The sequence below is a fragment of the Thunnus thynnus genome, chromosome 12, assembly GCF_963924715.1.
Source record: "Thunnus thynnus chromosome 12, fThuThy2.1, whole genome shotgun sequence".
Lineage (NCBI taxonomy): Eukaryota > Metazoa > Chordata > Actinopteri > Scombriformes > Scombridae > Thunnus > Thunnus thynnus.
Window position 1 is genome coordinate 13,466,445 of NC_089528.1, and position 24,660 is coordinate 13,491,104.

The 24,660-nt window shown below is 38.6% G+C and overlaps 4 protein-coding genes across 5 annotated transcripts; 3 read left to right on the forward strand and 1 right to left on the reverse strand.

Moving 5' to 3' along the window:
• The first annotated feature begins 605 nt into the window (after positions 1 to 605).
• LOC137194072 (uncharacterized) lies at positions 606 to 4,220 on the forward strand. The gene is made up of 7 exons (XM_067605611.1): positions 606 to 762; positions 1,362 to 1,462; positions 2,694 to 2,722; positions 2,811 to 2,886; positions 2,989 to 3,123; positions 3,208 to 3,305; positions 3,419 to 4,220. The coding sequence occupies exons 2-7, from the start codon at positions 1,369 to 1,371 to the stop codon at positions 3,800 to 3,802; spliced, it is 816 nt and encodes a 271-aa protein (XP_067461712.1). The 5' UTR covers positions 606 to 762; positions 1,362 to 1,368; the 3' UTR covers positions 3,803 to 4,220.
• A 173-nt stretch (positions 4,221 to 4,393) lies between these two features.
• On the reverse strand, positions 4,394 to 7,342 carry sf3a2 (splicing factor 3a, subunit 2). Of its 2 annotated transcripts, none has more exons than XM_067605609.1 (8): positions 7,229 to 7,342; positions 6,288 to 6,570; positions 6,116 to 6,162; positions 5,743 to 5,852; positions 5,565 to 5,614; positions 5,197 to 5,337; positions 5,044 to 5,112; positions 4,394 to 4,934 (listed from the first exon to the last, which is right to left on the reverse strand). In XM_067605609.1, exons 2-8 carry the CDS (start codon positions 6,483 to 6,485, stop codon positions 4,665 to 4,667), a joined length of 885 nt encoding a protein of 294 aa, XP_067461710.1. In that variant the 5' UTR covers positions 6,486 to 6,570; positions 7,229 to 7,342; the 3' UTR covers positions 4,394 to 4,664. The 2 variants fall into 2 exon arrangements, with proteins under 2 accessions (XP_067461710.1, XP_067461711.1); XM_067605610.1 differs by lacking the exon at positions 7,229 to 7,342 and adding an exon at positions 6,848 to 6,936.
• A 1,835-nt stretch (positions 7,343 to 9,177) lies between these two features.
• plekhj1 (pleckstrin homology domain containing, family J member 1) lies at positions 9,178 to 13,970 on the forward strand. Its single transcript, XM_067605612.1, has 6 exons — positions 9,178 to 9,564; positions 9,756 to 9,823; positions 10,848 to 10,914; positions 11,145 to 11,235; positions 12,222 to 12,285; positions 12,777 to 13,970. The coding sequence occupies exons 1-6, from the start codon at positions 9,471 to 9,473 to the stop codon at positions 12,867 to 12,869; spliced, it is 477 nt and encodes a 158-aa protein (XP_067461713.1). The 5' UTR covers positions 9,178 to 9,470; the 3' UTR covers positions 12,870 to 13,970.
• Positions 13,971 to 15,209: 1,239 nt separating this feature from the next.
• On the forward strand, positions 15,210 to 23,525 carry LOC137194074 (fizzy-related protein homolog). The gene is made up of 14 exons (XM_067605613.1): positions 15,210 to 15,395; positions 16,284 to 16,357; positions 16,848 to 16,976; positions 17,179 to 17,242; positions 18,355 to 18,485; positions 18,601 to 18,686; positions 18,781 to 18,964; positions 19,212 to 19,277; positions 19,675 to 19,777; positions 19,912 to 20,096; positions 20,227 to 20,460; positions 20,933 to 21,037; positions 21,501 to 21,593; positions 21,958 to 23,525. The coding sequence occupies exons 2-14, from the start codon at positions 16,289 to 16,291 to the stop codon at positions 21,997 to 21,999; spliced, it is 1,491 nt and encodes a 496-aa protein (XP_067461714.1). The 5' UTR covers positions 15,210 to 15,395; positions 16,284 to 16,288; the 3' UTR covers positions 22,000 to 23,525.
• Positions 23,526 to 24,660: the final 1,135 nt, after the last annotated feature.

Consider the following 24,660-nt stretch of genomic DNA (forward strand, 5'->3'; position numbering starts at 1 on the left):
CCCTAATTTAATGGACAAGAAAGGCTGTAAAGGGATGCACTAAAGCCTCTTCAAAAATATAATCGTTAAAATATAGATAGCTTGATATAGAGGATGTGGCTGTTGGTCAGCTCATGAAAAAGAAATGTGTCCTTCTGTTAATCTGCATGACGGCTAGTCTGTCTGACAGACTACAGACTGCATGTGTAGAACAGAGCAGCCTGAATCTACCAAGTACAGTGCTGCTCTCTGCTGGTGAATTATGAAACAGAATTGGTTTGATGTCCAAATAGATTTCCAGACAAACAGAACAAAGCATCCAAAGCATCTTAAACAATACCTTTGCCATAAACAGCTCTATTTGTTTTTTCCATCTGTTTTCAGACCACAAAACCATTTTTGACAGTTATTATTTATTGGAGTGTTGCGCTAGTTGCTTGAAATTTTAGGATTGAAGTATTGTGAGTCCTTTTATACCAAATGAGATAAAACATTTTGAGTAAAATGAGCTTTAAAGTTAACCAAATCTTGGTATAACCTGTGGCCTTCTTTCCTCCCTCAGTCATCCCTTTTGACAGCTGTATGGCACATGGTAATGTCAGCCCTGCCTCAGTCACCGCCTCTGACTGACACTCAATGCTTTTTGTTTTTTCATTCTCCAGCACCTGTGCTCGGCTGTCAGACAGTGCGGAGTGTGACTCTGCTGCCATCTTTACAAAGAAACAACAGCTCTGTGACAAAGGTTCCCCGACGCTGCCCAGGGGAACCCAAATGTCGGATCAGGTAGGTCTTTACTTCAATCGGGGTCAAAGGTGAGGTTTCATCGCAGGAGAGGCTAGCCAAAGGTATAATAGTAACATCAACTCTTTTCCTTTTGTGTATTTATATGCAGTGCTTATCCATCTGTCTCTGCAATGGCATTGCTTCATCTATTTATAGGGCTGCTGGAACATTAGCTCAATGTGCGTTTAGAAATGTCATGTAAGACATAAGGGCCTCACAGCATTCAAAATGTGAAGGTCATGAAACTGCTTCGGTTTTATTCATAAACTAGAGACGATGACCTTCTACTTGTACCATTTTGGGCATACGAACAGGAACGCTGATTAGATCAAGTGTAGCACAAAGTGATGAATACTGATACTGTATGTACAATTAAGATGACACTGTGATCTATTGATGTGTTGTTTAGAGAGGGTAACAGCTGCCAAGAAATTCTAAAAATACCAACAATCCATATCCTGATCTCTGACTACAGACACACACACAAAGCCCTGTGTATCATGTACATACTGTATCTTATCATGTGCTCGGTCATTTTTAAATAAACTCAGTTTTTAGCCACTTGCCCTCCTCCCCAACCTCCACTAACTTTCTCTCAGGAAAGGGATGGAAGAAAGCTATGAGACATTTGAAGAGGAGTTATGGCCACCAAGAGCAGATCCTCCTCCACAGAAGCCTGTTCGACAGATCCACAGACCAGGTGGCGAAACATACACACACACACACACACACACAGAATCTGTAATGCCTGCATATAAAAGCCTTCATCCATTGTACATACAGTATATTGTACAACTCTATAAATACTTGGAAGCAGCCGCACAGGGAGCAACTGAAACATGATCCCTGGTTAAAAGCAACACAGTGATAATGCGCCTCAGCCATGCTGGATGGATGGTTGGTGTGCCTGCCGGTTGGTCCAGACTAAAAGATCTCAACAACTATTTGATAGATTGACAAGTTTGTACAGATTTTCCCCAGAGAATGAATTCTACTGATTTTGGTGATGCCCTGAATGTGACAGCAGGTCAAAGATCTAACTTATCCTGTGAAATATTTCAACATCTACTTGATCTATTGGCACAACATTTTGTACAGGCATTCATGGTCCCCAAATCATGTATAATAACAACTTTGAAGGTCCTCAGATTTTTCTTCCGGCGCCATGACCTTCACATTTTTTTGTTTTGAGTAAAATTTCTCAACTACTATCTGATGGATTGCCCTTAAATTTGGGGTCGACATTAATGTTCTCTTAAGGATGAATTGTAATATGTTGGTGATCACTTAACTTTTTGTCACCATCATGTGATCAATTTTAATTTGTTCAATACTTTTGTTTAAGAGCAAATACTTGCAAAACTATAACTCCCACCAGCCTCTGCTGTACTGTTTTAGCATGCTAACAAGATGGTGAACATTGTAAACATTACACCAGCTACACATAGGCATGTTAGAGTTGTCATTGTGAGCATATTAGCAAGTTGATGTTAGCATTTAGCTAAAAAAAAAAAAAACCTCACACAGCTGCTAGCATGGCTGTCTTAGTTTTGTTAAATAGGAAAGAACATTGCTGAACAGTTTTTCCACAAAATTACTTTTTTTTCTAGAAAGTTTCTGGATAGTTGGCAGAAAATAAGATTTTAGGACTCACTGCATGACTAAATTACTTAGTATGGCCGAGATTTTTTGCATTGTGTACATTAGTTGTTAAAGTTATCCTTGTTAATCTGTACAGTATTGGCACATTAGTATTGTATTTCATGCATATGAGGGTTTAATAAAAATTAAACATATGTTCAACCAGCATAAATGTATGAATATACATAAAATAAATGTGGACAAACAGATTCCAGTTTTGAGGGCATGTTTGGTTGTTGTTATGATTCATGATACCATCCTTCAGTTAATTTCCCATCTGTCTGTTCCAGAAATGTACGCCACTAGGAGAATAAAAGAGGTTAGTTGGAAAACATCCAACATGCACCACTTTTCACACTTTCTCCTATAGCTAATTTTTTGATAATGTACATGTTGCTGTGCTGCAGGAAATGGCGCCACTTCCACAGCAACCAAAAGCAGAGCCCAGGACTTTACCCAGCGAAGTAAGCTTCCCCAGGACAAGTGAGTTATTACTGTACTCTATTTCCCCACAATCTTTGTCAGCTTAATTTACACTACCTGCTTATAACAAACACTTCTCTCCTCTTTCTTTTCTTCTTTCAGCATCCTTGCACAAAACCTTGTCCATCCAGAATCTGACCCAGATGGAAACACCGTGGGAGAACGTCACCCTCAACCGCTGTTTATTTGTGGCCATTACCATCCTGGTGCTTACCTCAGGCGTTCAGAGACTTCATGGCAAGTAAACTAGCAAGCAAGAGATATACTTTAAATACTAAATGACATGCCTGTTGTGACTGTGTGGTTTCTCTCAAAAAACAGAAACTTTGCGTGGTCATGGGACAGTAGAGGAGGAGGAAGAAGTTGAACTAACAGTGAGACACTCAGGCAGTTTACGACACAGAGGGCAACCACCAGAGGTAAAGACTTTTTCCCATATTTGACTGTTTTTCTCATGCAGTCCTAAAAGGACAAACTGAATATTTACCAGCTTGTTTTGTTCCAACAACTGTGTGTGTCCATCGCCCTGTAGCCTGAGATAACTCTGTGGGAAGTGATGTTTTGGTGGCTGCCAGACTTTGACGATGACGAGGAGGAGGATGAGGAAGACAATGATGAGGGAGAGGTCAAAAGAGGGAAGTCAAGAAAAGGAGAGACAGCGCGAGCATCCAGAGGTCTCAGAAACAAGCCGCTGACGGACAAAAAACTCATGAAGCAAGGAGGGAAATTAAAGGACAAGAGGGCCAAGAAAGCCAAGGACAAAGAAACCAAAAACAAGAAAGAGAGAGACAAACAGGACAAACCCGAAGAAGAAGCATATGAGGAAGACGAGGATGAAGAAAATGAGGCAGCAGCACCCAAGAAGAGTAAAAATTTGGAAGAAAAGAAAGAGAAGAAAAATACTCAAAAAGGATGAGTTGATTCTTTCCTCTGTGGTTCAGTTCAGTTCATTTTCTGGCAGTTTTTAAACTGATTTGATAACATTTATTTAATGGTGTTAGCACTGAATTACTACTAAGTACTACAACAAAAATGTCAAAATTAATGTGTGTTACAGCTTTTTGTTGCTTTGCAAGACACAAGAATTTGTGCATTTGAGCTTTGATTAAGTCATTTGCATTTTCATGGAATTTAAATTGCTGCTTCATTTGAGATGTGATTTACTCTTTTTACTGTTGAAAGATTTAAGACCTCTTTAATCATTTATCAATGGTGGCAGCTCAGTTATCAATAGTATTTAGCTCAAACTTTTTAATTTACACAGAAAGGGAACACCATTACTAAGAAATATCAAGATTATCTCATCTGACAGCTGCTTCAAAGAGCCCAGTTAACATAGTCATGCTTTTATTCTGTTCAGAAAGTTTGAGTTTAAATATTTCAGGAATGTCTGCAATCGTGCTCTACACTTAAAAACAGTTTCCTCTGCTGTGTTTCTTCACTGGATACTTCAATAAATCTTCATGTGTGTGATGTCTTTGTCAGAGCCCAGACTTTGAGACACAAACATTTTTCTCCACAGCATTTAATTACAAAAACACAATCTTAAAAGATGAGCTACTTTTCAAGCATAGCTCCGTATCCTGAATCTTAACATTATACAAAACAGTGTGGTCATATTTATACAGTCGCAATAACAAACTGCCCAAATAAAATATGTAAAAAACTACTAAACATGGAGTTTAAACATAAATTTAAGGGTGAGGGACACTGTAGACAGGCGGGGCAGGGTGATCGGACACCATGGAAGAAAGCAATCATAATCCGCTGGAGGGGGATCAATTGTTAGACATTGAAAGGCCTTCAGGAGGTGGCGGCCTCATTGGCATCGGTGGCATGGGCATCTGAGGGGGCATCTGGGGGGTACCTGGTGCACCAGGGGGGAGAGGTGGGACGGGCATCCCTCCTGGCGGGGGAGGGGGCATGCTATCATTCGGTGGGCGAGGAGCACTCATGAGAGGAGGAGGGCGTTTCACACCTGCGGGAGGCGCTGGCCCACTGGACTGTGGAAGAGCTTTCTCCATTTTGAAGTGGAACTGCAGGAAGAACTAGGAGGAAGAATAACACGTATGACAGGTTAAACCACATATTTTCTCTGTTCCCAAAATAAAATACCGAGGTCAGCTTTGTGTTAAACTCTCATCAGCTTATCAGTACCTGTTTTGTTTCTCTGTTCCAGTGGGTCCAGAAGCGGTTCTCTGCTTTATCAATTTCTCTGCTGGGGACCTAAAAGAGCAAATGTGTTTATTTCATGTCAGAGCAAAAAGGAAAATATGATGAAAGCACAACAGAAATGCATCTCCCACTCACCTTGAAGGCGATAGTCTCATATGGCTCAGCAGCCAGCAGCAGGTATTGCCAGCGACGATCGGGGGGTTCGATGCGCTGTTCATACGCAGACATGAAGCGATGCCTGGGTCCAATACCTTCAGCGATCTCTGGGTAGTCAATCTGATGGACAGAGAAAAGAAGAAATTTGAAAAAAAATTGAAAAATTTGTCTTGGACAGACAGATATCAAGGGCTAGAAACAATATTTAGTCATTACTGCTGCACTAAGACATTTACAGGTTGAAGCATGAGATGTTTTTTTTTCTGTGACACAATTTTAGTATAAAGCTACTTTCTTTATTTTACCAGCAAAATCAAAAATTGGGATTCAGTGGGATTCCCACTAACCTGAAAAAGTAAAGACTGCTGTCCGGTCTCTGGGTCCCTCTGTTTGGTTACTATAAAGAAGAGGAAGTAATACGCCATATATTAAAATAACAATATATTAAAATAATAATTTGCGGTTTGCAAAAGTAAAATCAATATATAATGGCTGCACTGACACACAATTGTGCAGGTAGTTTACCTTTGTATCCCGGTCGACCAATTTTGACAAACTTCTTGACCTCAACCTTCACTTTTGCTGGAGCTGGCTGAGCAGGAGCTTCTTTTGCCTCTTTGGCTGCTCTCCGAGCTCTGAAAACAAACAATACATATAGTTTTGAACTGTTAAACAACACACTGGACACAGCAGACTGTTGTCTGTCAGTAGGTTTGTTATTTAAATGAATAAATATTTGACCAATTCACAGCAACCAGAGGAGGAAAGTGGGTCTGTGGTTTGATATGTTTATCCGTTGTGGGCAGGTGAGGTGATATGAATCACAGGAAACACAACATAAACAAATAAAAATTGTACATGTACTTTATGAGACAAATTCCCAAAGCAGCAGACTTACAAGTTGGTCTGATGTTTCTTTCCTTGTGTGTGAGCCAAGTAGCTGCCCTGTAATGTAGAGGAGAACATTTTGTAATTTTTCACTTCAAACAAGTTATTTAAAAAAAAAAAAACAGGAAATGACACTACGCCAAGACAACATAATCTCGGTACATCATTATGAGCCTCCTCACCTCATTGTTGTGAAGTGTCAGGCAAAGTTTGCATTCATATGAGCCTAAATGATTTTTCATAAAGTAGGGATCTTTGTTGATGTCAATGGTCTCCAGCGCCAGCTGACGTAACCGTTCTCGTCTGTCACGGTTACTCTCGGAGGCAGAAGCCACCCCTCCGCTCCCCGTCTTCCCTCCAGCTCGATGCTGGAAATCCATCTTTGCAAGGTGATGGACTCAGACACTCCGACACACCTGAAAGTCCAGTCAACACTGGACTGTTACTCCAGTTACTCCTGGTTACCTGGGAAAAAACATACATACATACTGTTGCAGGGATGTATATAAAGAATAATATTTACTGTTGTTACCATATTATGTATGTCTGGATTGTGGCACAACACTCCATTTGTGGAGTTACACCAACAACTGTGTGTAAATATTAAAAAACACTGACTTTATATAACTAACTACATTGATAATATATTATATTGCTCACATAACATACTATGTTTTGAGTGCAAGGATAGAATTGTAATCAGTCTGGTTTCATTACATGTGTATCTAAAACAATACAATACCTCTGCAATGGCTCAGACTAGTTACTGGGTCGTAAAGCCAGAAGGTAACACACAGCTAATTAGCAACAGCCAAATATTTCTACATTACTTGATATAATTTATCACAGTAAAGAGGCAAGTATTATCATGCTACACTACAAATGTATTGTACTGAATGATCTCTACAGTGTTAGCACACCGTGAACGCATAATGCTAATGCTAAGCTAATGGTGTTACTTGAGAATGATGAATGGCTTTCAACAAGTATTTAGATGATCGTACTACAATTAAAACGTAGTTAGCTCCGTAAATGTGATAATAAACTAGCGAGTTACACGAGATGACGACAACTGTACATGATGTGATATTATTTAGAGTTTTCTTTCTCCAAAAACACTCACCAACTCCACAACGTACGGATCACGCCAACTTAGGTTGTACTGCGCATGCTCAAATGTCTTCTCCTCCGCTTTAGGCGCTTTACTGCCACCTGCCGGACTGGAGGAAGGACTTTACTGACAAAATGATGACAGAACAATAGTATTTGACTGGATCACATTTTTTTGGTGAAACTACATTATGTCCTAATACTAAAAGGTTACATGATTTTCTTTGCCATTAAGACAAAAACCACTAACAGCTCTTCAATTAAAGGAGAGGTTCATAGGTCTTAAAACAACAGTCAGGTGTCCATATGAACACTGATAGAGGATTTCCTCGCTGTAATCATTCCTCCTGTTCATACTGGCTATTAAAAGATCCCCTTCAAATGCACTTTCAATGTAAGTGATTGGGGCCATAATCCACAGTGTGTCCAGTGTGCAAAAATACATTTAAAAGTTTTCCTGAGGCTTATATGAAGTTTCAGCAGTCTGAGTTAGTCATATCAAATGAATATCTGCCACATTTACAGTCTGTTTAGCATCAAATTCCCTATTTGTGTTTCCTCAGACAGTGTTTCCCTGTTGAGCTGTGGTGAAATTATAGTAACAAAAAGAGGAACTTTGGCACTAAAAAGACTGACGTTGAAAAATATCTATTTGATTTGACTAATTAGGATGACTGATGCTTTATATTAGCTTCAGATAAACTTTTAAATATATTTTTGAACAGACGGAGGCTTGTGGATGGTTCCCATCACTTACATTGTAAGTGCATTATGAATTGCTCATTTGGGTGCCTGACTATTTTAAGAAAGAAGTGAAACTGTGAACCCGTCCTTTACAGCGACAGAGGGGTTTTTTCACTTTTTTCTACCCAATTGATTTTCCACTCTACAGTCCATCCACCCCCTCATTTATAAAGACATCCCTCCTATCTCTTGCTGCAATTTTGGAAGACATTATGGCTCCATGCACAGCAAAATGCTGCTGAATCAGGTGTTTCTCAGGTCATGGACAACACATTTCAGATGAGACAAGACTGGAGCACACTGATTGATTTGCAGCCTTTAAGAGTGCAGACAGACCAATGTTTCGTGTCTTCATCAGAGTCAAAACCTGACCTTTCTTTGACTCTGATGAAGACACAGTAGTGTTGAAATGTTGGTCTGTTTGCACTTTTAAAGGCTGCAAATCAATCGGTGTGCTCCAGTCTTTTCTCATCTGAAATTCTCAAACAAACTTTTTGCAGCCGCGCCAAAGACACAAAATAAAACATAAAATAGATTTGATCAGTCCTCCTGTATAGTCTTTAATGAAGACCTATATGCTCTCCACTCATTTCCTCTCTGACAATATGACATTCAACACTTTCCTGCACTTTCCACTGTTTCCCAATTGACTTAGGCTCTACATAGCCCACCTGAAGCTTTTATTAAAAATATTTAGAATATTTTACATAAATAAAACAAAACAGTGTATTCATTTAAATTCCATAAAAGTTTTGTTTTTATTAATCAACAATGTCTTTCTTGTAAAAAGGTATTCTTGGTGTTCACAGATGAGAATATACAGAAAATCACCACTTAATTTCCCACACTCTCACTTTTATTTATTTATTTTTTCCACATTCCTCCATCATTGTAAATATTGTGATGTGAGACAAATAAACAAATGAAATGTTAGTATTTTGTCCTCCTTGATTTGGAAATTTGAAATGTGCTACCTTTTCATATTTTTGGGAACATGTAAATATTGAGACATGACATTTATCCATGTTTATATTAACCTGAAAACAAAGACTCTCTTTTTTATATCAACTTTTATGGTTCATAATCTTTAAATTATACAATTAAAACAGCAAACAGTGTATTGTGCATACACTACTCAGTTAGTGTGTTTTTGTAGTTACAATAACAGGACGTGTGAAAGTACTCTTTGCCTAATTTGACCCTGAACGGCTACCGTACCTACTATCACCACCGAGGAGTGTCACTGCTGCCAGCTGATAGCAGTGTGTCCGGTGTGTGTAGCACGAAGCAGAAGTCCTTTTCCTGACCGCAGATATGAGCTGCAGCACTCCGTCACATCCCGAAAACATCAGATAGCGAGACAGCGACGTGTAACTGAGTTTCTACAACACAGTCACCGTTTTTCTCCACGGTGATCTGACTCCGTTAGCACGTTTTCGGTCGTGGAAATGTAGCCAGTTTCCCTGTTGACTTGTCTTCAACCTGCGTGTGTTACTGCGTCAGTGATCGTGATGCGTTTCAACGAGAAGGAGCTGGTGTGTCTGAGCCGTCAGCCCTCAGAGATGGCTGCTGAACTGGGGATGCGAGGACCCAAGAAAGGAGACGGTACTTATTAAATCACTTACTTCCGTTTCATGTAACGTGGGCAGCAGCAGCTGTTAACGTCAGCAACAAATGGAGATATAATGTCTGTGTCTTTCATCACCTGTGGTAACAATACTGCGCTGTATGTTTGTGTGTGTGTGTAGTCTAGTCAATTTCATCTCAGTTCCCTTTTTTTTGTTGTTATCATACAGTTGTAAAGAAGAGGCTGGTGAAACTCGTCGTTAACTTCCTCTTCTATTTCCGGACTGATGAGGAGGAGGTGACTAATATTTGAACACCTGTACTGTTTATTCTGCTTTTACTGTCACAGCAAATGTCCTTTTATTCTTTGTATGCACTCTGTCTACCTCATAATGATGGATTGAGTTAGGGCTGAGCGATATGGACCAAATCAAATATCGCAATATTTTTTGACCAAATACCTGCGACAGTATTGTAGGGATGACCACTGGTGCTTTCACAAAATATTTACACAATGATAAAAAATCATCAGTAATGTGGATATAATGACTAAGTAGGTAAAGGCAAATAATAGAACAGCTAGAACAGTCTGGTAAGTTCAGAAAATTACATCACTTTACTGTAATGCAGCCTTTAAAATCAGAAAAAGAACACTTATGCCATATCATGATAGTACGATATCCAAAATCTAAGATGATATATAGTCTCATGTCATGATAGTGGTATAATATTGATATATTGCCCAGCCATAGATTTAATTGTTTCTCTGTCAAAGAACAGGTTCACATATTTTTCAAGTGTGTCCTAAAACAACAGTCAGGAGCCCAAATAAACATTCAAATAGGTTTTTCTTGCTCTAATCATTCCCCCTGTTCATACTGACCATTAGAAGATCCATTCATAATGCACTTACAATGTAAGTGATGGGAGCCAAAATCCACAGTTCTCCTTCATTGCCAAAATGTATTTAAAAGTTTATCTGAAGCTAATATTAAGCTTCAGCTGTCCAAATGAGTCAAATCAAGTAGAAAGTAAACAGTCTTTTAAGTGCCAAAGTTCCTCTTTTTGATACTATACTTCCACCGCAGCTCAACAGGGAAACACTGTCTGAGGGAATTTGATGCTAAAAAGACTGTAAATGTAGCAGATATCCACTTGATATGACTAACTAACAGGAGGAATGATTACAGTGAGGAAAACCTCCTTCAGTGTTCATATTTGGACACCTGGCTGTTGTTTTAAGACAGAGCTGAAAAATTGTGAACTTATCCTGTAATAACACCAAATGTTGAATCGAAATTAAATAATCTTTTATTTGTCAGCCAATTGGAGCTTTGCTGTTGGAGCAGTGTCGGGTGGAGAGGGAGGACAGCCAGACCTTCTCTATTGGTGAGCTGCAGTTTACACATTATTCATCCAGCAGAATGGATCAAACTGCTTTGTTAATATGTCACTGAACAGCAACACTGAAATGTACCAAAGTCCATCACTGATGCCTCAATATTTCTGTCACTGTTTGTGCATTTGCATTATGTATCTCTATTTAAGTGTGTGTGTGTGTGTGTGTGTGTGTGTGTGTGTGTGTGTGTGTGTGTGTGTGTGTGTGTGTCTGTCTGTAGCATTTCTGGACGAGGCAGAGAGGAAGTATCTGTTTGAGTGTGACTCGGAAGAGCAGTGTGGGGAGTGGATAGACTGCATTATCAAGGCCAGGTTGGACTGCTTCTGTTTTCTTTTTCCATCTTGTTACAACAGATGCAAAGGTTTACATTTGCCTTGAGACCTGTCAATAACTAATCAATCAATAAAGAGACAATAAATTGATTCAAAAATCAACAAATTATATTTCTGTTTTATGGCTATTGGTCACAGTGCAATTTAAAACATAACTTTAGGCACAGACACTTTGTGATGAGCATTTGCCTGTATTTTTATATTTATTCTAGAAAATAACATAAATAGTGATGAGTTGCAGCAGCTTGGGTTGTAATGTTACATTATTTGATGCATAACACAGATTCGGGGTCATAGTTTGACATGTGATATGATAATATGTGGCCCATATTCTTTTCTGTATATATTTAAACATTCATACATATTGTATATGGTCGTTGAATAATGTAAAAGAAAACAAAAGACAGTATTTCAGTATTTCTCCACAGTAATAAAAAGACAATAGGCATGTGAATGAAAATTGTAGACTCAAGGACTTTGTGTTCTCTACAGGAGAGTCCTGTATATTAACACGTCTGCAGTCAGTGACAAACACTTTGACATTGGTTGAGGCTCTGGCAGGTTTTGACCTGCAGCAAGATGCTATTTGAACGCTGCTACAGTAGTAAACTCTCATGGGTGAAACCGTCACAAATGAATGATGTAGCTGTTTCCAGAGAAACAATGTCACAAGTCAACAATGTGACTTCAGTTAAACAGTTTGGAACAGATCCATAGCTAATTGAGCCTGTCCGGTGTTAATGTTTATTGGGAAAATCATAATAATCCCAATACAGGACAGTGTCAAAGCTTTCTTGGTGGAACATGAATTTTTGTATAACTTTTCTGTGTTAAGATGGTAATAAAGCTGTAATGATTTGGTTCATAGAATGTACTGAACTGAAACAAATCACATACTGAACACCCAAGTTGAGCAATTTGTGGCCCTCAAACGCATAATCAAGTTGTTATTTCATCTCTTGCAGTTACGAGTTCATGAGGAAGAACCTTATATTCTATAGAACAGAGATCCACAGACTTACTGGCAAGGTGAGACCCTTCACAACAGCATGTCAGTGCACTAAATGCCACACAGATGCTGCTTCTGTCCAACAGTGTCATACCAGGAATGGTTTCCCAGTCACTAAGGATGATCCACTATAACCTCTATGTGAACTGCTCTCAGTGATAGCACGTTAGTCTGAAAAAGTTCTCAATTAATTTCATTTGACAATCTGGAGAGAAATTGAGTTTTTCAAATGTAAATTTTGGATGCTGTGAGAGCCACCAGTGAAATCCAGCTCGTTTCCACAGTATTGAGGTGGAGGCAGAAGTCTTCAAAGTGGAGGAGATCTCTAAAGATCACCAACATCAAACCCAAACTTTTTATATGGCTAGATGTTTTTTCTGTTTGTCTGCGTCTTTGTGAACTAACCATTTAATATAAAGTGTACTTTTGCTTCAATAACTGAGAATTCGCTCTGCACACCCTGAGCTGTTGTTTTCTTACAGTCTTTACTCATCGTCTGCGTTCTCCACAGGACCCGCTGGAGCAGTACGGTATATCAGACGAAACTCGCTTCCAAGTCAGCAACGGCCTGCAGCTTAAGCAGAGAGATACCTCCTCTCTGTAGACCAGCGCCCTGTGTCCAGATGTTCTCTGTCTTCATTTTAGTTCATTCCAACATCACTGGCTTGAAAACAGAGGCGTTACCATAAGCACACTAGCTTTTTAGATTGTCACTGCTCTGAATGTATTTAGTGTTGCTGTAAATTTACAGAGAGGCTCTTATGCAGATAACAGGGTATCTTAGACCATGTATTATTTCTGTTATCTCATTGTCACTCAGTACAGGTAACACAGGGCTTTGGAAAATTGTACTTTCCTTTTAGGTTTATGGGATTTTTCACACTCTGCTTGACAGGTTGACTGCCTGTATAAAACGTCTCTTATACACTATGTTTTCTACTAGACATGCTGTAATTTTAGGCAATGTGATTCAGGAAGCATTTGTTCAGGAGATCTGGGGTTGTGCCCTGTCTCAGGACTGTTAGCACTAAAAGCAAGACTTCCTTAAACAAGAATCAATCCAGGATATATTAACATTTGGTGCAAACCAATTTGGGAGTATTAACTGTCTTCATTTGAACTGCATGGGCCCTTTGATCTGCTGAGTTGAGCCACACATTGTACTCAGTTTTTGCTTGTGAGAAAAAAGACCTTTAGTTGTCCCAATATGTATTTATCATTTAGCCCATTTAGATTATTTAGTTTTTAAAAACTATACTTTTGCACATAGTACTTTACTGGGAGTTTTTTTTTTAAATTAGAATTTCAATCATGTACTTGAATCTACTGTACCTTTTCTGTGGCACTTTGAATGCAGTTCCTTTAGGTAAGCTGTTGGACCATGCTGGGATACCAGGCTCCTGACATGTTTGGTTTGTAAATGATCACACTATCTGTCAGTGTAGCTATAACAGAATTGCAGCTTATCATGAGCTCAAATTTTGCTTTCAACTACATTTCATTATAAGGCGTTGCTGTATCAAATTGGTAAAATATTTATTTCAGTAGTCAGGAGTTTACCCACAAAGAGGATATGTCATTGAATGTGTGTTTGTTTTCAAACTTGTGTTCAGTCTGTTTTTACTTCATGTTAGATTGTATTTGTTTCACTGCCTTTTCAGTTCTATAGGTTATCTTTTTTACTAATAAAGCCATTTGAAAGATACATGGATACAGTTTATCTGTTAACGAAGATGAAGATATTTGTGTCACAACAAAATGTTACATGTTGCTTTACACTCTGTGTCTAATGAAGCACTGGCTTCATCACACAGAGTACGGGCTAATACGGAGGTCCATTTGTGCCCCATTAAGCAATGTGCAAATCTGGATAAAACAATAGATAGAACAATAGATAAACTCATAATGAGGTGACTCATAATCAGCTTGAGAATTTTCATTTGTGACAAGAAGTGCTGTCAGTCATTTCCTGGTTTGTGCCACTTATGCTGACTTTGCAAGTTTGTGCTTCACATGTTTATACCCAGTGGTGGAAAATAACTAAGAACATTGTACAAGTATTGCACTTAAGTACAATTTTAAGGTACTTGTACTTTACTCAAGTATTTCCATTTTATGCTACTTCATACTTCCACTCCACTACATTTATCTGACAGCTTTAGTTACTTTTCAGATGAAGATTTGACACAGCTTTTAAAATACAACACATTGTTAAAGATGAAACTGGCAGTTTCCAACCTTTTTGGCTTTTGACATGTTAGAAAAAGTAGTGTGTAGTCGGGTCACATTTCAGATGTCTATGTGTTGTTAACAGCTCCACCAAATAGTGATTTTTCCCTCTAAACTTCTCACATTGTTTCATTTCAATAAATGTTCAAATGATCAAATATTTCACCAAAAATCAAAGATTAGAGGAAAACCCCCCAAAACTGAAAACAGATTTGTGTATCAGAACTTTGTTTTTTCTTCTTTCCTCTCCCATTAATCATCTCACAACCCCTCAGATTTATCTGATGACCCTTTGGAGGGGCCTGACCCCTAGATTGGGAACCACTGGACTAAACTAGCTAACTATATAAAGTAGATCAAACTAGCTCCACCTCCAGCCGCTACAACAATAACATGCTGCTTACACACTGATGCTTCAGTATTAATAATCTAATGATGTCATATGTAATAATTTATCAGTATGAGGGACAAAATTAGTACTTTTACTTTAATACTTGTGTACCTTTACAAGATATGTAGGGTTTTTCATGTAGGACTTTTACTTATAAGGGAGTATTTTTACATTCTTGCATTTGTACTTATACTTCTTCCATCAATGTTTGTACTTTCTTGTTGAGCATAGATTCAGAGCTCAGTGATAACAGTGTTCGGCACCGTACTGATGCATTGTGACACGTTTCCTTGGCAACGCCAAATGTGTGATTCAAAAATATCGACGTCACATCCTTCCCGTGATGCTTAGCGAACACAAATTGAACGCTCGGCAAAAGAAAACATTTGTATTTTGTATGCCGTTTTTGAGATTAAAACTGTATAAAACAAAAAACATTTCATCTGGAATTGACACTGCTGGGAAACAGCAATTCATCGGCTCGTAACGGGTAGAGTTTATCAGGGCACGGTAGGTGTTAATTCAAGTGTAGATTGTGAACAAACAATGTTGCTAATACGTTAGCCAGGCAGCTATCGTATCTTTACGTTAGGTCAGCTAGCGTTAGCATTAGCTTGGCTCTGTATGCTGGATGATTGGATTATTTGTTTTTTTAATCATTTTAATGTTACGATTTCAAATCAGTGACAACTGCCACATTGTGTTTTTTTAATTTAATGGAAACAACAAGCAAATACCTGCTGTTAGAGTGGATTTACGGTCGTAAGTTGCTAGTTTTCTCAAAGATAATTTAAGTGCTGTTGTTAGCAGAAGACTGAACCCACCCGCAGCCGATCATGTGCACTGTAACTAATGTCATTGTCTTGTAACATATTTGTCCATTGTTAGCTAGTTAAAGTGGGATTTAAATCGTCCGTATTATCCGTATCGATTGTTTTTTATGCCATGAATCGTGAAAGAGCTTTGTTGTTAGCACCACAGAGCAATTGCCATGTCAGATTTCTCCTAAGATTAGATTAGAATTGATAGATAGATAGATAGATGATACTCTTTTTTTTCCTCCAATAATGACAAGCTCTAGTGCAACAAGAAAATGCACATTTTCTCAGTCTGCCACTGGTAGTTTAAGCTGTATCATTTATTTACTGTGTAATGTTAAGAAATAAATTGAACATTAGGCCTATATCTTAGTTTGCTTATTATTTTTTGAGTTGAAAAAGACTGAGCTCTCTAGTAAAGCACAACAGTAGCTATTAGGTAATTGCAAAAAATATCACTTTTCCACATTGCTAGTCGACATCTGCTCTATGGTAAGTGGCTTTTACCGACCTGTCATGTGATGTGTGCATTCAGGAAATTGTGATATGATTGTGTTATCGGTCTCATTGTTGTTTTCAGGCATCATGGATCAGGACTATGAGTGCAGGCTGCTCAGGCAGATAAACATCCAAAATGAGAATGCAAGCCCAATAGTAAGTAAATAATACACACACTGCATTGCTTTGTCTGTTTTGTTTGTTACTGGCATGTACAGAAGCTGCATTTCCTCTTGAACTGAAACTAAACATAAAGTTCCTTATCTAGCTGTGGTTTCAAGTCTTGACAAGTATTACTAGTATCATGAGGTAATCATCCTAACTGTAGCATGATAATGGCCAGCAAAAGACTTAAGATAGGTAGAAAAGGCGTGTTAGTCTCCATGTGTTAGAGGAATAAACGGTTTAACGGCACAGTCTCTTTCATTTGACGGTGTCATTAGTGTTGAGTGAAAACATGACCTCACCAGCCCAATGACTGGGTTTTTGTGAATGTTGCCTCCTGTTGTTAACACCTCAAACAAATGCACCATCTGCCGCCTAAATGTTCTCCTGTTTTGTTATCGAGTTTTCTAGTCGCTGTCCAATGGCTTGTTTGTGTTTGGCTCCTGGTCAGAAATGGTTTCTCCTCTCCTCCTTTGTGCAGAAATCTTTAGGAGTGGTGCGAGCTCTGACACCCACCAGCTCCCCCTTGTCCTCCCCTAGCAAGCATGGCGATCGTTTCATTCCCTCCCGGGCCGGAGCCAACTGGAGTGTCAACTTCCACCGCATCAATGTGAGTCTGCTGCAATACACCAGGGATATAAGTGTTACTCCCACCAAAAGGACAGTGTTCATAAGATCGGAGTGTTGATTTATGGCTAATAAAGAAAAAAAACTAACCCTGTGCCTTTTTATTTCAGTTTTTTTGTCTTGATGGTAAGTGTTTTAAGATTTGGTTGAGAGTAATCATTTATTTATTTTATTTTCTGAAATAGGAAATTGAAAAGTCGCACAATCAAAACAGGAAAACCAAAGATGGCACAACAGACAGCAACAAAGGTAATTTTATATCATAATTTGATGTCTTGCAATATGTTGTGGATACACTGGCACCAATATCAAGAAAGATTCTGTTCTCAGACTGAGACTTACTTTACTGCAGACATTTGAATTCTAACTTGTTCTGCTTTCATTCAGCCATTTGTCAGTCACGACATTTAAGTGATGGATATACATGAATATAGCGCTGCTACAATTAGTTGATCAGTATTTTGTAAGTATTTTGCTAATTGATTGATTGATTTAGTTCTTTTTTTAAAGCAAAAATGCCCAAAATTTGCTGGTTTCAGCCTCTCAAATGTGATGATTTAATGCTTTTCTTTCTCAAACATGACAGTAAACTGAAAATCTTTGGGTCAGACGAAACAAGACATCTGAAGATGATACCTTTGACTCTGGAAAAAAAAACAAAAAACAGCCATTTTCACTATTTTCTGACAGTCTATAGACAAAATGATTAACCGAGAAAATATCGGCAGATTAATCATAACTGAAAATAGGACATACTGTAAGTAGTTGCAGCCCTACATGAGTACATATATTATTTTGTGTTAAAAACGCTCTGACTGAAAGTTCTTGATAATGCAGTGAATGCTTGGAGTTTATGGTTGATTCCTGTTTTAGAAAACATTTCACCATTTTAGAGGCGTATTTTTCTTTTCACTTTCACAGCTACTGTGATGTATTGAAGATGACTGCCTTGCAATATATTGTATATTGCAGAATCACCTGTATTATAACACCTTATCATAGGAGAATTATGATAGTAATGTATCTTGAGTTATCCTGTGATTCTCAGCCCAAAAAGAGATAAAAAAAAAAAAGTCTTCTCTTCTGTAGCTGCACATTTGGCCCACGTCTTTTTTGGCTCATTTCCACAGGTATCTCTGTCTGTTCCAGTCAAACTTGATAATTTGACCTTCTCGTGTTTACTAAGTCTGGACAGGCTCATGGAAACTGGAGATAAGCGCTAAACAAAGCTCAGTGAGAAATTCTCCCTGATCTTTAGAGATGTGAGAGAGCTAAGAAATTGCAGAGGGAGCACAGTGTTTGAACTTAATCATTTCAGCAGCCCGGTTTGATTTCCCCTCTGTCTCTTCCTCTGTCTTCAGCGGACGGTCTGGCTTACTCGGCTCTGCTGAAGAACGAGCTGCTGGGGGCAGGCATCGAAAAAGTCCAGGACCCCCAGTCTGAAGACCGCCGCCTGCAGCCATCTACACCAGCCAAGAGGAGCCTTTTTAGTGTAAGAAATGTTAAAATAGCTGTAAATGTTAATGTATGAGTTTTATATGTTTTTTTTTTTTGTTTGTTTTTTGTTTTTAAATCTGCATCAGTAATCATCTGCTTGTGTTTTGCAGTATTCTGTAAGTACAAAGAGGGCTCTTCCTGAAGAGGATGGAAACACAGTCTCTCCTTATTCTCTATCACCTGTCAGTAGCAACAGGTAATATTTTTTCCCTGTCATCACTTGAGTGTTATCTCTTCAACTGAGAAGACGACGTATCATATTCCTCATTATGTTGTCTTGTGCATTGCAGCCAGAAACTGCTACGGTCGCCAAGGAAACCGACACGCAAAATTTCCAAAATTCCATTCAAAGTTCTGGACGCTCCAGAGCTTCAGGACGATTTCTACCTCAACCTAGTCGACTGGTCCTCTCTGAATGTGCTCAGTGTTGGACTGGGTACCTGCGTATACCTGTGGAGTGCCTGCACCAGCCAGGTGTGTATGTGTGTGTGTGTGTGTGTGTGTGTGTGTGTGTGTGTGTGTGTGAGAGATCTGTTGATTGAGTGTAGTGAGCAAAGCTCCAGCTGTAAAAATATGTCTAAGAGTAAAAGGTTTAGACCTTTCTATCTGTCAGTTATGTTTCACTGGCTGAGCATCAAACATATTAGCTCATGTAAAAAATAAAAAAAAAAAGGATTTAATTGGATGTCCGTGCTAATCTGTTTCCTCTCCATCTTTTTAGGTGACCCGTCTATGTGACCTTTCTGTAGAAGGAGATTCGGTAACATCAGTGGGCTGGTCAGAGCGGGTGGGTTTTTCTGTCATCTTTTATCATTTTTAAAGCTGTTGTCAAGTTGCATTAAAACACACCCAAATAAGGTTGAATTAGAATCTGCACACACAACTCTTACTGATCAAGCAAGCAACTGTCACTTTAACCTAACAAAGATCCATCATGGATCAAGTCTGTCACTTGATGTTTAATAGAGATGTAAAAGAAGTTTCTGTTTGCAGACTTTGTTTTAACCTTTAAAAATGTGTGCTCTTATATTTTTAGACTGTACCTGAATAATCCATACTTGCTGTTATTTTTGTCACCTTGCAGCCTGTGAATCTGTGTGTAGCAGGTTACAGCTACAAGGTATTTATTTTTCATAAATGCTCTTACGTGTCATTGTGCGGTTTTTTATTTTTTTTATTTCTAGGGTAACCTGGTGGCGGTGGGGACTCATAAAGGATATGTACAGATTTGGGATGCAGCAGCAGGGAAGAAGCTCTCTGTACTAGAAGGACATACAGCCAGAGTGGGTGAGTTGAGAGACAGTTACAGGAGTAGAATATTACTACATTCATTGATTTTCACACAGTTGTTTGGCATCATCTCTCATTCATGGTCGGTGAATCATCTTCCCTTCCATCTGCCTTTCATTGTCTGCCGCCAGGTGCGTTGGCATGGAATGCGGATCAGCTGTCGTCTGGGAGCCGCGATAGGGTGATCCTGCAGAGGGACATCAGAGCCCCGCCTCTTCAGTCAGAGCGCCGTCTGCAAGGACACAGACAGGAAGTCTGTGGTCTTAAGTGGAGCACAGACCACCAGCTGCTAGCGTCAGGTGGAAATGACAACAAGGTAAGCAGGAAGAGATTTTAATCTTTACTAGCATCTTATCAAAACTGCTTTTTCCAAATATACCACAGAAAATGACCAAAAACTTACCAGACACCTTCTCTTTCTCTACCTCCTCTCTTGTTGTCTATAGTTGCTTGTGTGGAACCACTCGAGCGTCCTCCCGGTGCAGCAGTACACAGAGCACTTGGCCGCGGTGAAGGCCATCGCCTGGTCTCCCCACCAGCACGGCCTGCTGGCCTCCGGAGGTGGCACCGCCGACCGCTGCATCCGCTTTTGGAACACTCTGACAGGCCAACCGCTGCAGTGCACCGACACTGGCTCTCAGGTGTGCAACCTGGCCTGGTCCAAGCACACCAATGAACTGGTGAGTCACCTTAAGCTACTGGTTTGGAGCGTGCAATTGTGAAGTAGAATACATGCCTCTGTCAGTGTTTAAAATGCAGGGAAATGTACAATACAGTAATATACAAGAAACTGAATTTTTGGTCAGATGAAAAGATCAGTATAAATTTTGTCTGTGGAAGCTGCACACAGCATCTTAAAAGTCATGTTCTCAAAGTAAAGTTGACATTTTGACACATCATAGTGATTCTTGGATGAGACTTTGATGTATTGATGAGTCTAAAATACACACCATGTAAATAACAGTTTTTAAATTGCTGAAAGGCACATTATTTCCGCTAGCTTTTACCGCTAAGCTAAACACAGCCCTCTGCACTAGAAGCAGAGATATAATTAGTTGTTTTTTTTTTATCTTATTTGACAGGCAACAAGCATGGGTGCCAATTGAACAATGTTGTTCCTCAAGAGGTAAACGTGTTGTTCTTTTTCTGCAGGTCAGCACACATGGGTATTCCCAGAACCAGATCCTGGTGTGGAAGTATCCCTCCCTCACTCAAGTAGCCAAACTTACGGGACATTCCTACAGAGTACTTTACCTGGTCAGTATATACTGTATGTTTTGATATGTGTCTGTCTGAAGAACATTATAGTCCCAATAGTCCCATAGTTATCATGGCAAACTAAAACTGAAATAGAGAAAACTAGGTGCTAAAAACATGAATGGAAATGAAAATAAATATAAAAGCTAAATCTAATTAAAAAAGAAAAGAAAAGAAGTGAATTATTTCTACATTTTTAGATTAATCTCAAATAAAGAAATGTCTTGATGAACTATATGTGCAGCTATAGAAACTGTTATTATGTTGCTGTAGAGTAAGTAAACCATCCACAAGCTCGTCCTGCTCTCTACATAACCTCCCACACTGAAAGGGAACTATAATGAATCTGAAAATGGCAAAAAAAAAAAAAAAAAAAAAAAAGAGGGAAAAAGTGATATACTGTTTGCCTAATTTCTGTGTTAGAAAGATTTCAGTGTATAATAATGAGTTACTGTATTTGCAGGCCATGTCCCCTGACGGAGAGGCCATTGTGACGGGGGCAGGAGATGAAACACTTCGCTTCTGGAACGTCTTTAGCAAGATGAGATCCACTAAGGTATTTATTCTCTCCATTTTCTTCCTTGTGTATTTTCATTATCTATTAATGTGCCCATTATCTTCACTATTAATTGCTTGGTATCTAAAATATCAGAGTATAGTGAAAAATGTCTATAGCTGATTTGTTGAATTAAATGTCTTTTATTTGTCGGACCAACAGTCCAAAACTCAAGAGAGACTCAATTTGCTGCAATGGAAGACAAGAAAATGTACATGTTTGGCTGTTTTTTGCTTAAAAGTGACTCAAATTATTCATCAGCTATCAAAAATTGTTAATTTTATCTTGCAGCTCTAATTGAATCTGTTCTGTTTATAATATTACCTCACAGTATCTGTCGCTTCTGTCCTCCTTCCTCTTTCAGGAGTCGGTGTCAGTGTTGAACCTCTTCACCAGGATCCGGTAGTCGGCACACCTCTGTACTACGAGGGGAATAAAGACTGGAAGGGAATTTGTTGTGTCAAGTCCGCGCTCTACATGATGAGCCCCTTCTTTTGAGTATTCGCCTCAGTAGTCGACAGAGGGCCCACTCGATTGGCCTTAGTTTAATTAGCGAAGTTGTAGCTGGAGGTGGGAGGAGCCGGTGACGTGCACAGCCTGAGTGTCGAGGGCAGAGGTGATACATACAAAAAGTATTCCACTTCCTCCTGGATGACGGAGCCGCTGCCTCCAACAGACCCGTGATCTCTGATGATGATGATGAGGAGAACTTTAGGGAGTTTGTCTCCCTACGTGATTATGTTTTGTTTACAGACTGAGTGTGTGCATACCTGCCAAATATTGAGTTTGTCCTTTTTGATTGTCTATTTATTTTCTTTTCTTTCTTCTTCTTCTTTTTTTTTTTTTTTTTTTTTTTTACATATTTTAACATATATTATTACTAGTGTGTTTGTTTTGAAGGCTGGTAGGTTTTCTGTTATGTGTGTAATTGCAGTTTTTGGTCTGATCTGTGGAGTATGTCTGACTTTTTCCCTTCAAGGGTTAAGGTTTGCAGAAAAATGAAAACTTGTCATTTTGTATTTTACTGAGCGGCAATAACCTTACATGTTCACGCTGTACATACTGTAATCCTGCGCTGATCTGAGAATTGTTAATGGTTAAAAAGGACTGGAAAAAACAGGCCAGATCTCCTTTTTTTTTTTTTTTTTTTTTTTTTTTTTTTTTAAAGCTGACATTAAGTTCATTTTAGTCTAATGATATGATATAAAGCAATGTTGGTAAACATTGTTTCATAATCGCTCAAGAAAAAAACAACCAACAGCATGCGGCACATCTTAGAAGAAAAAAAAAATTCTAAATATAATTCACATGAAAAATGCTGCGTGACCGCCACATTTTGCTTTTTGTGTGACTTGTGTGGAAGCTTTTCTCTCATCTTGTTTCCTTAAATTCTTAATAAGAAAAATCAGGCAAAAGGAAAATTAAAAGAAAAACTCGTTGGCTTATCAGTGCAGTCTGTAACAGCAGCTGAAGCACACAGTAAAAACATTTGGGATTCAGTCAGACAGTGAAATGCTGCTCTGTGCTGCGTCTGCTAAGATATTCAAGCCGAGGGCACTTGTCTTTTGCTACTTCAGATCATTTCTGTCTTTTGAGGTGTGATGCTGTTTTTTGTAAGAAACTTTCATATCATCTGCAACCTTCTCCCCCTTCCATCCCATAATTTTTATTTCCTTAATTCCCACTTTGAATGTTGAGCCAACTAGTGTGCCACATTTAAATGAACACTATTTATTTGTGTTGTGTAGAAAGGTTGTTGTACAGCGATGGCATGTTTGTTGACTAATGTTATCTGAGGGACGCTGAGGAGCAGTTTAATGCCACTTGAAAATCAAGACGATGCTGCCAACTTGAATTACAGAAAGAATGTTAAAAAAATATTAATATTTCTGTACTGAGAGATAATCAACAATTAAATGATCATATCTTGTACATTATGTCTCAGCTGTTTTATTTTCCTGTAAGTAGACAAAATGCAACATTAAGTAAAAGAGGCTGTATCTGCGTTACACTTCTTTCTAGCCCAGGCTCTCTGATAGGATGGCTGATGTTCAATTTGTCAACAAATCCCATAAAATGACTAAAACCAATAATGTGTAATTTTAGGTTAAAAATATGAAGTTAGATTTTGAAACAATTGAGCTCTATAGAATAAGCTAATAAGATTACCATGTTTTAGTCAGATTAATTAATTGTTGTTTTGGGTCTTTTTGTTGAATCTGTTGACAATGAGAAAAAGAATATTTCAGACTTACCTTTTAACCCTTTTCTTGATTCCGTTTTAGATCCAAACAAATAATCCAACAAGTTTTTGTCTTGCTTGTCAAGAGCCATTTATTATTTTAAAAAAATCATATAAAATCTATTGATCTATTTATTAGCTCTATCTGTGATACATCTTGAGTAGAGCTGCAACTAACAATTATTTTCATTATAGATTAATCTGTCGATTACCATAAAAAGAGACCACATCACCCCGTACTGGTCTCCCTTCACTGGTTACCAGTGAAATACAGAATTGATTTTAAGATTCTTGTATTTGTCTTAAAAGCTCTGAATATTTTGGCACCAGCCTCCAACTCATGTCTCTCTGTTCCACGTTCTCAGTCAAAATCATAAAGGTGACGGAGCTTTTTCCAACACTGCTCCCAGACTGTGGAACAGTTTGCCCTTCACCGTCAGATCTCCCCCATCTATCACCACTTTTAAATCCCAGCTAAAGACTCATCTTTATAGAATCAGTTTTGAGTCCCCCTAATTTTTTTGTAGCATGATAAAACTGTTAACTGTGTCTGTTACAATTTACTTATCTATTTATTTTATTTTGCTTTAATTACTTGAAATTATTTGACTGTATTTTACATTTTTCTGTAAGGTACTTTGGTCAACTCCTGTTTTTAAATGTGCTCTATGAATAGATTTGACTTAATTATATTCTCAATTAATCAATTAGTCATTTGGTCTAAAAAATGTCAGAAAATGGTGAAACATGTCGACCAATGATTCCCAAAGCTCAAGGTGACATCCTCAAATGTCTTGTTTTGTCCAGACCAGCAGTCCACAACCC

Excerpts from the sequence above, each read along its gene's own strand:
- sf3a2 (XM_067605609.1), bottom strand. The coding sequence starts at position 6,485 with ATGGATTTCCAGCATCGAGCTGGAGGGAAGACGGGGAGCGGAGGGGTG. Across the intron at positions 5,853-6,115 it reads AAGAAACATCAGACCAACTT|AGCTCGGAGAGCAGCCAAAG; the intron begins GTAAGTCTGCTG and ends GTTTGTTTTCAG. Across the intron at positions 4,935-5,043 it reads GGAACAGAGAAACAAAACAG|TTCTTCCTGCAGTTCCACTT; the intron begins GTACTGATAAGC and ends TCTTCCTCCTAG.
- plekhj1 (XM_067605612.1), top strand. The coding sequence starts at position 9,471 with ATGCGTTTCAACGAGAAGGAGCTGGTGTGTCTGAGCCGTCAGCCCTCA. Across the intron at positions 9,565-9,755 it reads AGGACCCAAGAAAGGAGACG|TTGTAAAGAAGAGGCTGGTG; the intron begins GTACTTATTAAA and ends GTTATCATACAG. Across the intron at positions 11,236-12,221 it reads GACTGCATTATCAAGGCCAG|TTACGAGTTCATGAGGAAGA; the intron begins GTTGGACTGCTT and ends CATCTCTTGCAG.
- LOC137194074 (XM_067605613.1), top strand. The coding sequence starts at position 16,289 with ATGGATCAGGACTATGAGTGCAGGCTGCTCAGGCAGATAAACATCCAA. Across the intron at positions 20,461-20,932 it reads CCAAGCACACCAATGAACTG|GTCAGCACACATGGGTATTC; the intron begins GTGAGTCACCTT and ends CTTTTTCTGCAG. Across the intron at positions 21,038-21,500 it reads CCTACAGAGTACTTTACCTG|GCCATGTCCCCTGACGGAGA; the intron begins GTCAGTATATAC and ends CTGTATTTGCAG.
- LOC137194072 (XM_067605611.1), top strand. The coding sequence starts at position 1,369 with ATGGAAGAAAGCTATGAGACATTTGAAGAGGAGTTATGGCCACCAAGA. Across the intron at positions 2,723-2,810 it reads CCACTAGGAGAATAAAAGAG|GAAATGGCGCCACTTCCACA; the intron begins GTTAGTTGGAAA and ends GCTGTGCTGCAG. Across the intron at positions 3,306-3,418 it reads ACAGAGGGCAACCACCAGAG|CCTGAGATAACTCTGTGGGA; the intron begins GTAAAGACTTTT and ends ATCGCCCTGTAG.